The sequence below is a fragment of the Homarus americanus genome, unplaced genomic scaffold (genome assembly GCF_018991925.1).
Source record: "Homarus americanus isolate GMGI-L3 unplaced genomic scaffold, GMGI_Hamer_2.0 scaffold36878, whole genome shotgun sequence".
NCBI lineage: Eukaryota > Metazoa > Arthropoda > Malacostraca > Decapoda > Nephropidae > Homarus > Homarus americanus.
In genome coordinates this window covers 89238-101734 of record NW_024718791.1, presented here as the reverse complement: position 1 = coordinate 101734, position 12497 = coordinate 89238, and the positions used below count along the sequence as shown (strand labels likewise).

The 12497-nt window shown below is 54.6% G+C and overlaps 1 protein-coding gene across 1 annotated transcript; it reads right to left on the bottom strand.

The window, feature by feature from the left end:
* Window positions 1-3568: 3568 nt before the first annotated feature.
* On the bottom strand, window positions 3569-9947 carry LOC121859827 (basic salivary proline-rich protein 1-like). The gene is made up of 2 exons (XM_042356793.1): window positions 9636-9947; window positions 3569-4861 (listed from the first exon to the last, which is right to left on the bottom strand). The coding sequence occupies exons 1-2, from the start codon at window positions 9945-9947 to the stop codon at window positions 3569-3571; spliced, it is 1605 nt and encodes a 534-aa protein (XP_042212727.1).
* Between the last annotated feature and the right edge of the window lie 2550 nt (window positions 9948-12497).

Sequence of the window (12497 nt, the reverse complement as noted above, 5' to 3'; positions counted from 1 at the left end):
GAGAGGAGGTCACCTGGGTGGCTGCCTATTGATTACCAGCAGGCGGCCCCTCTGTGTGTGTGTGTGTGTGAGTGTGTGTGCTGAGAATTCATCTAGTTGGTGGAGAGTCACCTAGCTAACTGAAGTCATGTAGTTGGCTAGGGAGGTCCCCTAATTGACTAGGGAGGGTTCCTGCACGGCTGGAAGAGTCACCTAACAGACAGGAAGGTACCTAGCCGGCTGAGGTCACCTGGTTGGTCGGGAGAGTCACGTATACTTGGGGAGTTACTTAATCACCTGGATAATCGCCTGACCACCGGACGGTCACCATAACCACAATGACGGGAGGCGGAGTAATAACATAACCTCCCAGTATCACCCGTTCAGCAAATCCGTTTGGCTGAACACGGATTATCTACGAACACACGCAGGCAGGGCCGGCCGTGGAGCTCTCCTGGGAAAAGATATATTTTTCTTTAAAGGACCAGTGGACTTAGTCTATCCTGTATTTAACACTAAATCTTATACACGCATTTCTACTTTCGTTCATCGACGGAGTTTTGGTGAGTTTGTCCTTGTGGATCGACCCGTGTGTAAAGTCAGCTCAAGGAGTGTGTGATGTCAGCTCAGGAGTGTATGAAGTCAGCTCAAGGGAGTGTGTGAAGTCGCTCAAGGGAGTGTGGAAGTCAGCTCAAGGGAGTGTGTGATGTCAGCTCAGGAGTGTGTGTGAAGTCATCACAGGGGAGTGTGTGAAGTCAGTCCAGGGAGTGTGTGAAGTCAGTTCAAACGAGTGTATGAAGTCAGCCTCAGGGAGGGTGAGAGTCGATTTCAGGTGTGTGAAGTAGCAGCTCAGGGGTGTGTGTGAAGTCATCACAGAGTGTGTGAAGTCAGTCCAGGAGTGTGTGAAGTCAGTTCAAACGAGTGTATGAAGTCAGCTCAGGGGAGGTGTGAACTCGATTTCAAGGAGTGTGTGAAGTCAGCTCAGGGGTGTGTGTGTGTGTGTGTGTGTGTGAAATCGTCTCAAGGGGTGTGTGAAGTCAGCTCAAGAGAGTGTATGTGAAGTCAACTCAAGGGAGTGTGCAGAAGTCAGCTCAGGGAGTGAAGTTAGCGTTGGCGACGTCACTGATCCATCCTGAAGCTTCAAAGGAAACTGTGAACTTTATAGGTAAACATTGACTCACTATCATGTATCGTTGTTAGGTAGTGCGGGAGAGAGTCTACAGGTGTTCCTCTCTCTGCTGTTTCTACATCTGTCTATTTCTCTTGCTGTTTCACTCCCCACTTCCCTTCCTCTCCTTCCACTAACATATATTAACGTCCTCCGTCAGAGCTGCGGGGGATCGACGCCTGAGCTACGGTCCAGGAAGTTGGTGAGTCAGGTGACCTGCACGGTAATTACAGGTAGAGTAGCCCGTCGTCGCCTCCCTGGCTGGCTGGCTGGCCCCCTCCGCTAACGCTACGCCGAGTTGTGGCCGGATTACACGCGTCGACGGTGGCGTAGCGGCGCATACAGGCGTGTTGAACCTCTAAGACGACGAGGAAAAAGATGTTTACGTATCAGTAGCATAAGACAAAAGGTCGCCTGGCCACGTGGAGGTGTGGAGGTAGGGGAAGGAGTGGAGTGAGGGGAAGGGGGGTGGAAGGGGTTGTTGCATGCAAGACGAATCAACAGTTGCGTCAATAGCCTCGACAGTTAGAGATATAAGCCGGTGTTTATACGGGGTGCCGTGGGGGGCTGAGTGGACTGATGGCCGCCCACTGTGCTGCTGGACTCTCGTCGCAACAACACTACCGTACTGGCATTCCCCTACCCCTTGAATAATACGTTTATGCATGTTAAGCCTAGACGAAGGTTCGCCCGCATTCTGCCTGCAGTTGGTGATGTGTTATAGCCAGTACACGAGAACTCTAGGGGCGACACATTACAACCTGGACACGACAACTGTTGAGACACTACAGGTTAAAGGCGACATCCTGCACCTCCTCCACACCAAGAGGATCACCGCCGGGTATAAACTTACATTAGTCTATCTGTCCAGAGCAACATGTAAGCAATTTACTAGAGCCTCTGAAGAATAAACAGACAGAGACAGACAGAGAGACAGACAGACAGGCGAGTGGTTGGGCTGACAGATGTAGAACGACAAAGATGCAGTATATCAGCTCACTTTAGGTTAAATAAATGAAGGTCTCGGTCTGGTGTACAGATGACTCCGCCTACACCTGGTGAGGGAAGGATATTCTCACCACCAACAAGGACCCCAGCAGACCCCAGCAGACACCAACTGACACCAGCAGACCCCAACAGACCCAACAGACCCCAGCACAAGTCTCATGGGAGCCACAACAGTATCCAGAAGGCCCTGAAGGCCCTAAATCTACCAGGAAAGATTTAAAGAGGCCCTAAATTGTGTGAGGTCCTTAAAAGTCTTAAAGAGAGTAATGCCAGAGAGGGTCTTTGATCAGCACAAACTCCAGTAAGTCCCAGAAAGAGTGACTAATTTACCATGTAGCGAAGTTTGGTGAAGGTGAGGACACTAACACCACCACTGACACCCATCCTCTGACACCATCCTCCGCCACCACTGACACTAACACCACCACTGACACCATCCTCTGACACCACTGACACCATCCTCCGCCACCACTGACACCGTCCTCCGCCACCACTGACACCGTCCTCCGCCACCACTGACACCATCCTCCGCCACCACTGACACCATCCTCCGCCACCACCACCAAGCCTACACCCTGAACCACCACCACGACCACCTCTGACTCTTCTCCACCACTCACCACCCCCTGACACCCTTCCACCACTACCACCACCCCTGACACCCTTCCACCACTACCACCACCCCTGACACCCTCTTCCACCACCACTACCACCTTTGACACCCTCTTCCACCACTACCACCACCCCTGACACCCACCACCACATGTACCCCAGTCAGCCATGAATACTCGTAATTACATCAATAAACTTATGAGCTTCTCAACTTGGCAACAAAAACCTGTGTTAGTTGTTCCGCCTCCACCAGGAAGGTCCTTAAACGAGGTGGACTCTGCACTTGCTGCCACCAAGTGTATTAAGTTTTGTCCTCCACTGTTCAAGGACGGTACTTAGTTTCCCGTCCGTGTGTCAGTCTGTCCGTGCGTCCAAAACATAACGATAACAAATAACCACAAATCTTCAACTTAACTTTATTATGTGGATATTCATAAAAAGATCTTACAAGAGGTTTATTATAATCCAACTTTCTGTCTCACCCATTTATAGAGTTATGGCTTCTGGACTTTATTGTGGCGCAGCAGAGGACTTGACGGCTACTAGTGTGAGACCTCTTTGTCGGGCGGATCCTGCAGGTAACCCGACATTTGCTTCTGGTGTTCTATTGGTTAAGTGTTCCTGAAGCCTCAGTGAACGTGACAGGTAAACAGGGCCCTTATCCTATCTTTGGAAACACACACACACACACACACACACACACACACACACACACACACACACACACAGACAAACAACAAACAACTGGGGAACAAGCGGTAGGTCGGGGAGTTTCTCGCCTCAGGTAAAGTCAAGTTTAGATTAGCTGCCCTGTTTTTGTTGGTGGGCCCCTGTAGGTGGCCCTTGTGTAGGTGCCCTCACAGGCCCCTGTGTTGGTGGCCCCATGTTGGGTCTGCTGGTGGGCCCCCCGTGTTGGTGGCCCTCTGTGTTGGTGCCCCTGTGTTGGTGGCCCCCTGTGTTGGTGGCCCCATGTGTTGGTGTCTGTGTTGGTGCTTGGTGCTGTGGGTGGTCCATGTGGTGGCCCTTGTGTTGGTGGCCCCCCCGTGTTGGTGGCCCTTCTGGTTGGTGCCCCCTGTGTAGGTGGCCCCTCCTTGTTGGTGGCCCATGTGTTGGTGGCCTCTTGTGTAGGTGGCCCTCTTGCATTGGTGGCCCCCTGTGTTGGTAGTCCATGTGGGTCTCTTGTGTTGGTGGCCCCCCTGTTGGTGGCTCCTGTGTTGGTGGTCCCCCTCCTGCGTGCAGGTGGCCCCTTGTGTAGGTGGCCCTTGTGTTGGTGGCCCCCCTGTGTTGGTGGCCCCATGTGTTGGTGGCCTTCTGGTGGTCCCTCCTGCGTAGGTGGCCCCCCTTGTGTAGGTGGCCCTCTTGTGTTGGTGGCCCCCTGTGTTGGTGGCCCCATGTGTTGGTGGCCCTTCTGGGTTGGTGGCCCCTCTTCCTAGTTGGCCCTCTTGTGTTGGTGGCCCTTTGTGTTGGTGGCCTCTTGTGTTGGTGGCCCCTTCCTGTGTTGGTGGCCCCATGTGTTGGTGGCCCTCTTAGGTTGGTGGCCCCCCGTGTTGGTGGCCCTGTGTTGGTGCCCCCTGTGTAGGTGGCCCTTGCATTGGTGGCCCCTGTGTTGGTGGCCCCCTCATGTGTTGGTGGCCCCCCCATGTGTTGGTGGCCCTCCTGTGTAGGTGGCCCTCTTGTGTAGGTGGCTCTATTGTGTTGGTGGCCCCATGTGTTGGTGGCCCTCTTGTGTTGGTGGCCCCCGCCGTTGGTGGCCCTCTTGTGTTGGTGCCCCAACCCCTTGTGTAGGTGGCCCTTTGTAGGTGGCCCTTGTGTTGGTGGCCCTCTTGTGTTGGTGGCCCCTGTTGGTGGCCCCATGTGTTGGTGGCCCTCTAGGTTGGTGGCCCCCCGTGTTGGTGGCCCTCCTGTGTGGGTGGCCCTCTGTGTGGGGTGGCCCTCTTGCATTGGTGGCCCTGTGGTGGTGGTGGCCCCATGTGTTGGTGGCCCTCCTGTGTAGGTGGCCCCTTGGGTAGCCCCCTGCACAGGGCCCCCTTGTGTTGGTGGCCCCCCCTCATGTGCTTGGTGGCCCTCTTGTGTTGGTGGCCTGTGTTGGTGGCCCTGTGTTGGTGGGCCCCATGAGTAGGTGGCCCTTGTGTGGGTGGCCCTCTTGTGTTTGGTGGCCCTCCTGCAGGGCCCCATGTGTTGGTGGCCCTCCTGTGTTGGTGGCCCCTCTCCTGTGTTGGTGCCCCCCCACCCCCCTGTGTTGGTGGGTCCTCCTGGTGCAGGCCCCCTTGTAGGTGGCCTCTTGTGTTGGTGGCCCCCCCGGGTTGGTGGCCCCATGTGCTGGTGGCCCTCCTGTGTTGGTGGCCCCTCTCCTGTGTTGGTGCCCTCCCCACCTGTGTTGGTGCCCCTCCCCACCCCCCTGTGTTGGTGCCCACCCCCCTGTGTTGGTGCCCCCCACCCCCTGTGTTGGTGCCCCACCCCAGGGTGGCCCCCACCCCCCCTGGTTGGTGCCCCCACCCCCCTGGTGCCCCACCCCTGTGTTGGTGCCCCCACCCCCTGTGTTGGTGCCCCCACCCCTGTGTTGGTGCCTCCCCACCCCCCTGTGTTGGTGGCCCCACCCCCTGTGTTGGTGCCCCCACCCCCTGTGTTGGTGCCCCCACCCCCAGCTGGTGCCTCCCCACCCCCTGTGTTGGCCCCTACCCCCCTGTTGGTGCCCCCCACCCCCCTTGTTGGTGCCCCCACCCCCAGTTGGTGCCCCCACCCCTGTGTTGGTGCCTCCCCACCCCCTGTGTTGGTACCCCACCCCCCTGTGTTGGTGCCCCCACCCCTGTGTTGGTGCCCCCTCCCACCCCCTGTATGTGCCCCCACCCCCCTGTGTTGAGGCCCCCCACCCCTGTGTTGGTGCCCCCACCCCCAGGTAGGTGGCCCCCCACCCCCTGTTGGTGCTCCCCACCCCCCAGCAGGGCCCCACCCCCTGTGTTCAGTGCCCCCACCCCCCAGGTGCTGGGGCCCCCACCCCCTCAGGTGCCCCCCACCACCTGTGTAGGAGGCCCCCACCCCCCAGTTATGCCCCCACCACCCTGTTATGCCCCCCCAGGCCCCCACCCCCTCAATGGCGCCCCACCCCTGTGTGTGCCCCCACCCCCCAGCAGGCCCCACCCCCCGGTGTTGGTGCCCCCACCCTCCCAGCAGGGCCCCACCCCCTGTGTGCCCCCACCACCCCACAGGCCCCCACCCCCCAGGCCCCCACCCCCCAGCCCCCACCACCCTGGTGCCCCCACCCCCCCAGCAGGGCCCCCACCCCTGTTGAGGCCCCCCCACCACCCCTGGCCCCCCACCCCTGGTTGGTGGCCCCCTGTATGATGAATAATATGAAGAGTAGTGGTGGTGGTGTTAGTAGTAGTAGTGGTGGTGGTGGTGGTGGGTGTTAGTAGTGGTAGTAATAGTGGTGGTGGTGGTAGTGGTAGTGGTGGTGGGTGGTGTTAGTAGTAGTAGTGGTGGTGGTGGTGGTGGTGGTGGTGTTAGTAGTAGTAATGGTGGTGGTGGTGGTGGTGGTGGTGTTAGTAGTAGTGGTGGTGGTGGTGGTGGTGTTAGTAGTAGTGGTGGTGGTGGTGGTGGTGGTGTTAGTAGTAGTGTGGTGGGTAGTAGTAGTGTGGTGGTGGTGTTAGTAGTAGTGGTAGTAGTAATAGTGTGGTGGTGGTGGTGGTGTTAGTAGTAGTGGTGGTGGTGGTGGTGGTGGTGGTAGTAGTAGTGGTAGTAGTAATAGTGGTGGTGGTGAGTATAGTAGTGGTTGGTGGTGGTTGGTGGTAGTAGTTGGTGGTGTTAAGTAGTAGTGGTGGTGGGTGGTGTTAGTAGTAGTGTGGTGGTGGTGGTGGTGGTGTTAGTAGTAGTAGTGGTGGTGGTGGTGGTACGGTTGGTCAGTAGACGGTTTGCCCTCCCAATGCGTGTGTGGCTCTCCCTATGATGGCGATCACGCCATGGTCTGCAAGAAGGGGGGCTTCATATGCATGAGGCATGACGAGGTAAGGGATCTCACAGCAAATATGTTGAAGGAAATCTGCCGGGACGTCATGGTAGAACCGACCCTCCTTCCACTGGATGGCGAGATCTTCCAACACAGGACTTCAAACACATCTAACGAAGCCCGTGTGGACGCCAGTGCTCGAGGATTCTGGACGCGGGGACAGCGAGCTTTCTTCGACATCAGGATTTTTGATCCCATGGCCGCTTGTCACCGTAACCTAGCTCTCGATGCTGCACATAGGAGGAACGAGAACGACAAGAGAAGGGCATATGGGGAGAGAATTCAAAACGTTGATCAAGGCAGCTTCACTCCTCTAGTGTTCACAACCTCTGGTGGGATGGGCCCAAGTGCAAGATGTTTCTACGCCAGACTCGCGGAGTTGATCTCCGAACAGAAGCAGCAGCCCAGGAGTTATGTTGCAGCCTGGATGAGATGTCGACTGTCTTTCTCTCTCCTTCGGTCGGCTTTGCTTTGCCTCAGGGGAACGAGAGCTTCTGCCCCTACTCCGACAACTGCTGCAGATATTGACTACAGGCTGGCAGTCACTGAATGGCCGCATGCCAGATCTGGTGGCTCAACAAGTTAACATGATAGATAGCTTCATGTATTAGGTATTAATATTAAGGTAAACAACGGTGGCGAAGGTGTGGCTAGTTGGGGAGGCTGGAAAAATGTTTATTAAAAAAAAAAAAAAAAAAAAAAAAAAAAAAAATAGTGGTGGTGGTGTTAGTAGTAGTGGTGGTGGTGTTAGTAGTAGTGGTAGTAGTAATAGTGGTAGAGATTTTGAAAAAAAAGTAGCTATAGCGCAGGAGGTGGGCGCCTCGAACTGGTTAACTACGTTGCCGATAAGGGCAAATGGTTTCAGTCTCAATAAACAAGAATTTACAGTTGCCAATGCTCTAAGGTACGGTAGGCCAGTAGAAGGTTTGCCCTCCTAATGCGTGTGTGGTTCTTCCTATGACGTCGATCACGCCATGGTGTGCAAGAAAGGGGGCTTCATATGCATGAGGCATGACGAATTAAGTGATCTCACAGCAATTATGTTGAAGGAAATCTGCCGTGATGTCAGGGTTGAACCGACCCTCCTTCCATTGGACGGTGAGATTTTCCAACATAGGGCTTCAAACACATCTAACAAAGCCCGTGTTGACGTCAGTGCTCGAGGATTCTGGACGCGGGGACAGCGAGCCTTCTTCGACATCAGGACTTTTGATCCCATGGCCGCATGTCACGGTAACTTAGCTCTCGATGCTGCACACAGGAGGAACGAGAACGACAAGATAAGGGCATACGGGGAGAGAATTCAGAACGTTGATCAAGGCAGCTTCACTCCTCTGGTGGGCTGGGACCAAGTGCAAGATGCTTCTATGCCAAACTCCAAACTCGCAGAGGTGATATCCGAACAGAAGCAGCAGCCCAGAAGTAGTGCTACAGCCTGGATGAGATGTCGACTGTCCTCTCTCCTTCGGTCGGCTTTGCTCTGCCTCAGGGGAACGAGAGCATCGGCCCCAAAGCCGACAACAGTTGCAGATATTGACTAATGAGGCAACAGTCACTGAATGCCGCATAGATCTGCGGCTCAACTAACTCAACACAGCCAGGATAGCTACTTATGTATTAGGATATTTAATATTAAGGTAATAAAATGGTGGCGAAGGTATGGCTATTGGAGGAGGCTGGAGGCCAGTAATAGTGGTGGTGGTGGTGTTAGTGGTAGTAGTAATAGTGGTGGTGGTGGTGTTAGTAGTAGTGGTAGTAGTAATAGTAGTGGTGGTGGTGGTGTTAGTAGTAGTAATAGTGGTGGTATATGTCTCAGGTCATCGACCTAAAGTTTGACAAGAATATGGGAGAAGCCTGCAAAGGAGGGAGGGGAGGGAGGGAGGAGGAGGGAGGGAGGGAGGGAGGGGAGGGAGAGGGAGGGAGGAGGAGAGAGAGAGGAGGGAGGGGAGGGAGAGAAGAGGAGAGGAGGAGGGGAGGAGGGGAGAGAGAGAGGAGGAGGGAGGAGGGAGAGGGAAGAGAGAGGGAGGAGGAGAGAAGAGAGAGGGAGGGAGGGAGGGGAGGAGGGAGAGGGGAGGAGGAGGAGGAGGGAGAGAAGAGAGAGGGAGAGAGGGAGGAGGGAGGGAGAGGAGGAGGGAGGGAGGAGGAGGGAGGGGAGGGAGGAGGGAGGGAGGGAGGAGGGGAGGGGAGGGAGAAGAGAGGGAGGGAGGGAGAGAAGAGGGAGGGAGGGAGGGGAGGAGAGAAGATAGAGAGAGAGAGGAGGGAGGGAGGGAGGAGGGAGGGATGAGAAGGAGGGAGGCTGGGAGGTGAGAATAAAGGTGGGATGAAATTAGGGTAAGAAGAATAAGTGAGATAAAAGACGGTGAGGAAAATAAGGCTTAAAATAGATGCAAGAGAGAGGGAGAGAGAAAGAAAGAGGGAGGGGGAGTGGTGCAAGAGAAGTGAGAGGGAGGGGAGAGTAAAAGAAGAGAGGCAGGTCAAGGAAGATAGATGAGTGTGAAAGGAAGACGGAAGGGGAAGATGGATGGCGGAGGAGGGAAGGAGGACGGGAAGGAGGAAGTAAAGAAGCAATGGCGGGGAAGACGGAGGGAGAGAGAGGGGGAGGGGATGGAAGAGAAAGGAGTAGATGTGATAATAATGGATCAACGATGAGAGAGAGAGAGAGAGAGAGAGAGAGAGAGAGAGAGAGAGAGAGAGAGAGAGAGAGAGAGAGAGAGCAAAAAGCTGAGAGAAAGCAAGAGAGAGAGAGAATGGAGATAAGGATATAAGCTATGAGAGAAAAACCGAGAGAGAAAGAGAGAGAGGAGGAAACATTAGAGATAAATCGCCCTTACGGAGAGAAAGTGAGCAATTAAAGTTATCTCTCACGTCAAACAATTTAGCGATGACTTTATACAGAGGAACACATTTGGCGAGCGTCTCCTGGCCCTGAGAGACCATTTGGCGAGCGTCTCCTGGCCCTGAGAGACCATTTGGCGACCGTTTCCTGGTCCTGAGAGACCATTTGACGACCGTTTCATGGCTCTGAGAGACCATTTGGCGACCGTTTCCTGGTCCTGAGAGACCATTTGGCGAGCGTCTCCTGGCCCCTGAGAGACCATTAAGACCGTTTCCTGGTCCTGGAGAGCAGTTCCTATTTGGCGACCGTTTCATGGCTCTGAGAGACCATTTGGCAACCATCTCCCGGCACTGAGAGGCCACCAAGGCTGTTTACTGGCCCTGAGAGACCATTTGGCGAGAGTCCCCAGCCCCGGAGAGACCATTTGACCACTGCTTCCTGGTCCTGAGAGACCATTTGGTGACCGCTTCATGGCTCTGAGAGACCATTTGGCAACGTCTCTGCCCTGAGAGGCCATTTGGCGACCGCTTACTGGCCCTGAGAGACCATTTGGCGACCGTTTCATGGCTCTGAGAGACCATTTGGCGACCGTTTCCTGGTCCTGAGAGACCATTTGACGACCGTTTCATGGCTCTGAGAGACCATTTGGCAACCGTCTCCTGGCCCTGAGAGGCCATTTGGCGACCGTCTCCTGGCCCCGAGAGACCATTTGGCGAATGTCTCCTGGCCCTGAGAGACCATTTGGCGACCGTCTCCTGGCCCTGAAAGACCATTTGGCGACCAATTTTGCCTTTTGGGACCTATTTGTCGATCCCGTCTTGTTCCTGGTATTTGGCGATCATCCCTAGCGTGACAGCTGGTCTATCCCGGGGAAATTTTCACAGCTGGTTCCTAGGTCGCGACCATCTGGCCACCAGCTGACATACAGACGGCTCTGTCTACCTCTAGCTGGTTGTTTCTTGCAGTACTTGACACTGATTGGTTAATTCCCGTCGTTGTGAGCACTGATTGGTTAATTCCCTTCGTTGTGAGCACTGATTGGTTAATTTCCGTCGTTGTGAGCACTGATTGGTCAATTCCCGTCGGTGTAAGCACTGATTGGTCAATTACTGCGGCTCTAAATACTAACTGGACCATTCCCACACTTGTAAGCACTAAGTGGTCAATGCCAGTCGTTTACAAACATTGAATGGTCAATCTCCGTCGCTGGCAACACTCAGTCACTCCCCTCAGTACAAAACGTGGAGCTACGGGTCCATTAGTTTAGTCAAGACCATTAATTCCTCTCACTTCCACTTCCCCTCACTCCCTCCCTGACCCTTCCCCTTACTCCCTTCCATCTCCTACCCTGCCCCACCTATATGCCTTCCCTCCCTCCCTCACCCTGCCCACTGGACCCCTCACCCACCCTGCCCACTGGACCCCTCACCCACCCTGCCCACTGGACCCCTCACCCACTGGACTCTGAACCCCTCAACGTCCACTACCAATATCTTCCTCCACCTCCCCTCATAATACCTCTTTGCCCTGAGCTACTAATTGAACGTTTCCCCTTACTCAGGATTTAACACACTTCCCCTCTCGCTTGCAACTTACAAACCCAACTTCTGCATCGATTCTCTTCCTCTCCCCTTCACCCCTCTTTTCCCCTTAACGTTTCAATCAATCTTTCGTATTTACACTTTTGTTTGCTTTCTCCTCTTCGTTGTTATTATTGTTTATATTCGTCCGGTTTTCCCAAGAGGTTAAGAAATTATTATTAATATTTCTCTCTTCCTGTTTATTCCTGTGTGTCTTTCCCTCTCCTCTTTCTTCCTATCCCTCTTCCTTCCTACGGCTCTTTCCTCCTCCTCCTGTTCTAAATCAATCTTTCTTTTATTTCCTCTTTCTTTCTCCTCTTTCCTTTATCAATATTTACAACGCTCTTCCATCTTCCTTGGTCTAGACGCTACCCTTCCCTCCCCTCCCCTCCCCTCTTCACCCCTCTCTCCTACCCCCCTCCTTCCCCTCCTCTCCTCTCCTCCCCTTGAGTCTGAGTGAACATCCAGTTATCAATATTTACAACACTTCATCTGTTACCTGTGTGTCCTTTACCCTCCCTTCTGTCCCCCCTCACCCTCACCCTTCTTCCCCTCACCCCTTTCCTGAGGACGTGCCGTATCCCTCTCTCTCCCTCTCTAGAGCCCTGTTACTTGACCCACCCCTCTCACTCCCCTTTTCCTCTTCTCTCTCACTCCCCTTCTCCTCTTTCTCTCTCTCTACCTCTCCCTCTTCTCTCTCACTCCCCTTCTCTCCCTCTTCTCTCACCCTTCCCTCTCTCTCTCACTCCCCTTCTCCTTTCCTCACTCCCCTCCCTCTCTCACCCCCTTCTCCCTTTCTCTCACTCTCTTCTCCTCTTCTCTACTCCCCCTTCTCCTCTCTTTCTCTCACTCCCCTTCTCCCTTTCTCTCTCACTCCCCTTTTCCTCTTTCTCTCACTCCCCTTCTCCCTCTTTCTCTCTCACTCCCCTTCTCTCCTCTTCTCTCACTCCCCTTCTCCCCTTCTCTCTCACTCCCCTTTTCCTCTTCTCTCTACCCCTTCTCCTCTCACTCCCCTTCTCCTCTCACCCCCTTTCCTCTCTCTCACTCTTTCATTTCTCCTATCTGCTTTCATCTTCCTTTTTTATTTCTTATCTTGCTATTCTTTTTTTCCTCTTCTCCATCTCTTCCACTTACCCCCCTTCCATCTTCCTCCCTCCCTCTTGGAACCCCACGCCCCCTCAACCACCTTCTCCCATCACCCCTTCACCCCTCGCCCCGCCCCGCCCCAGGTACTGGATCAAGGTGTCCTCAGTGGGCGGCCGTAATCGCACGCCTCCCTTCACCACCACGACCCCTCGCTCAACACGCGTC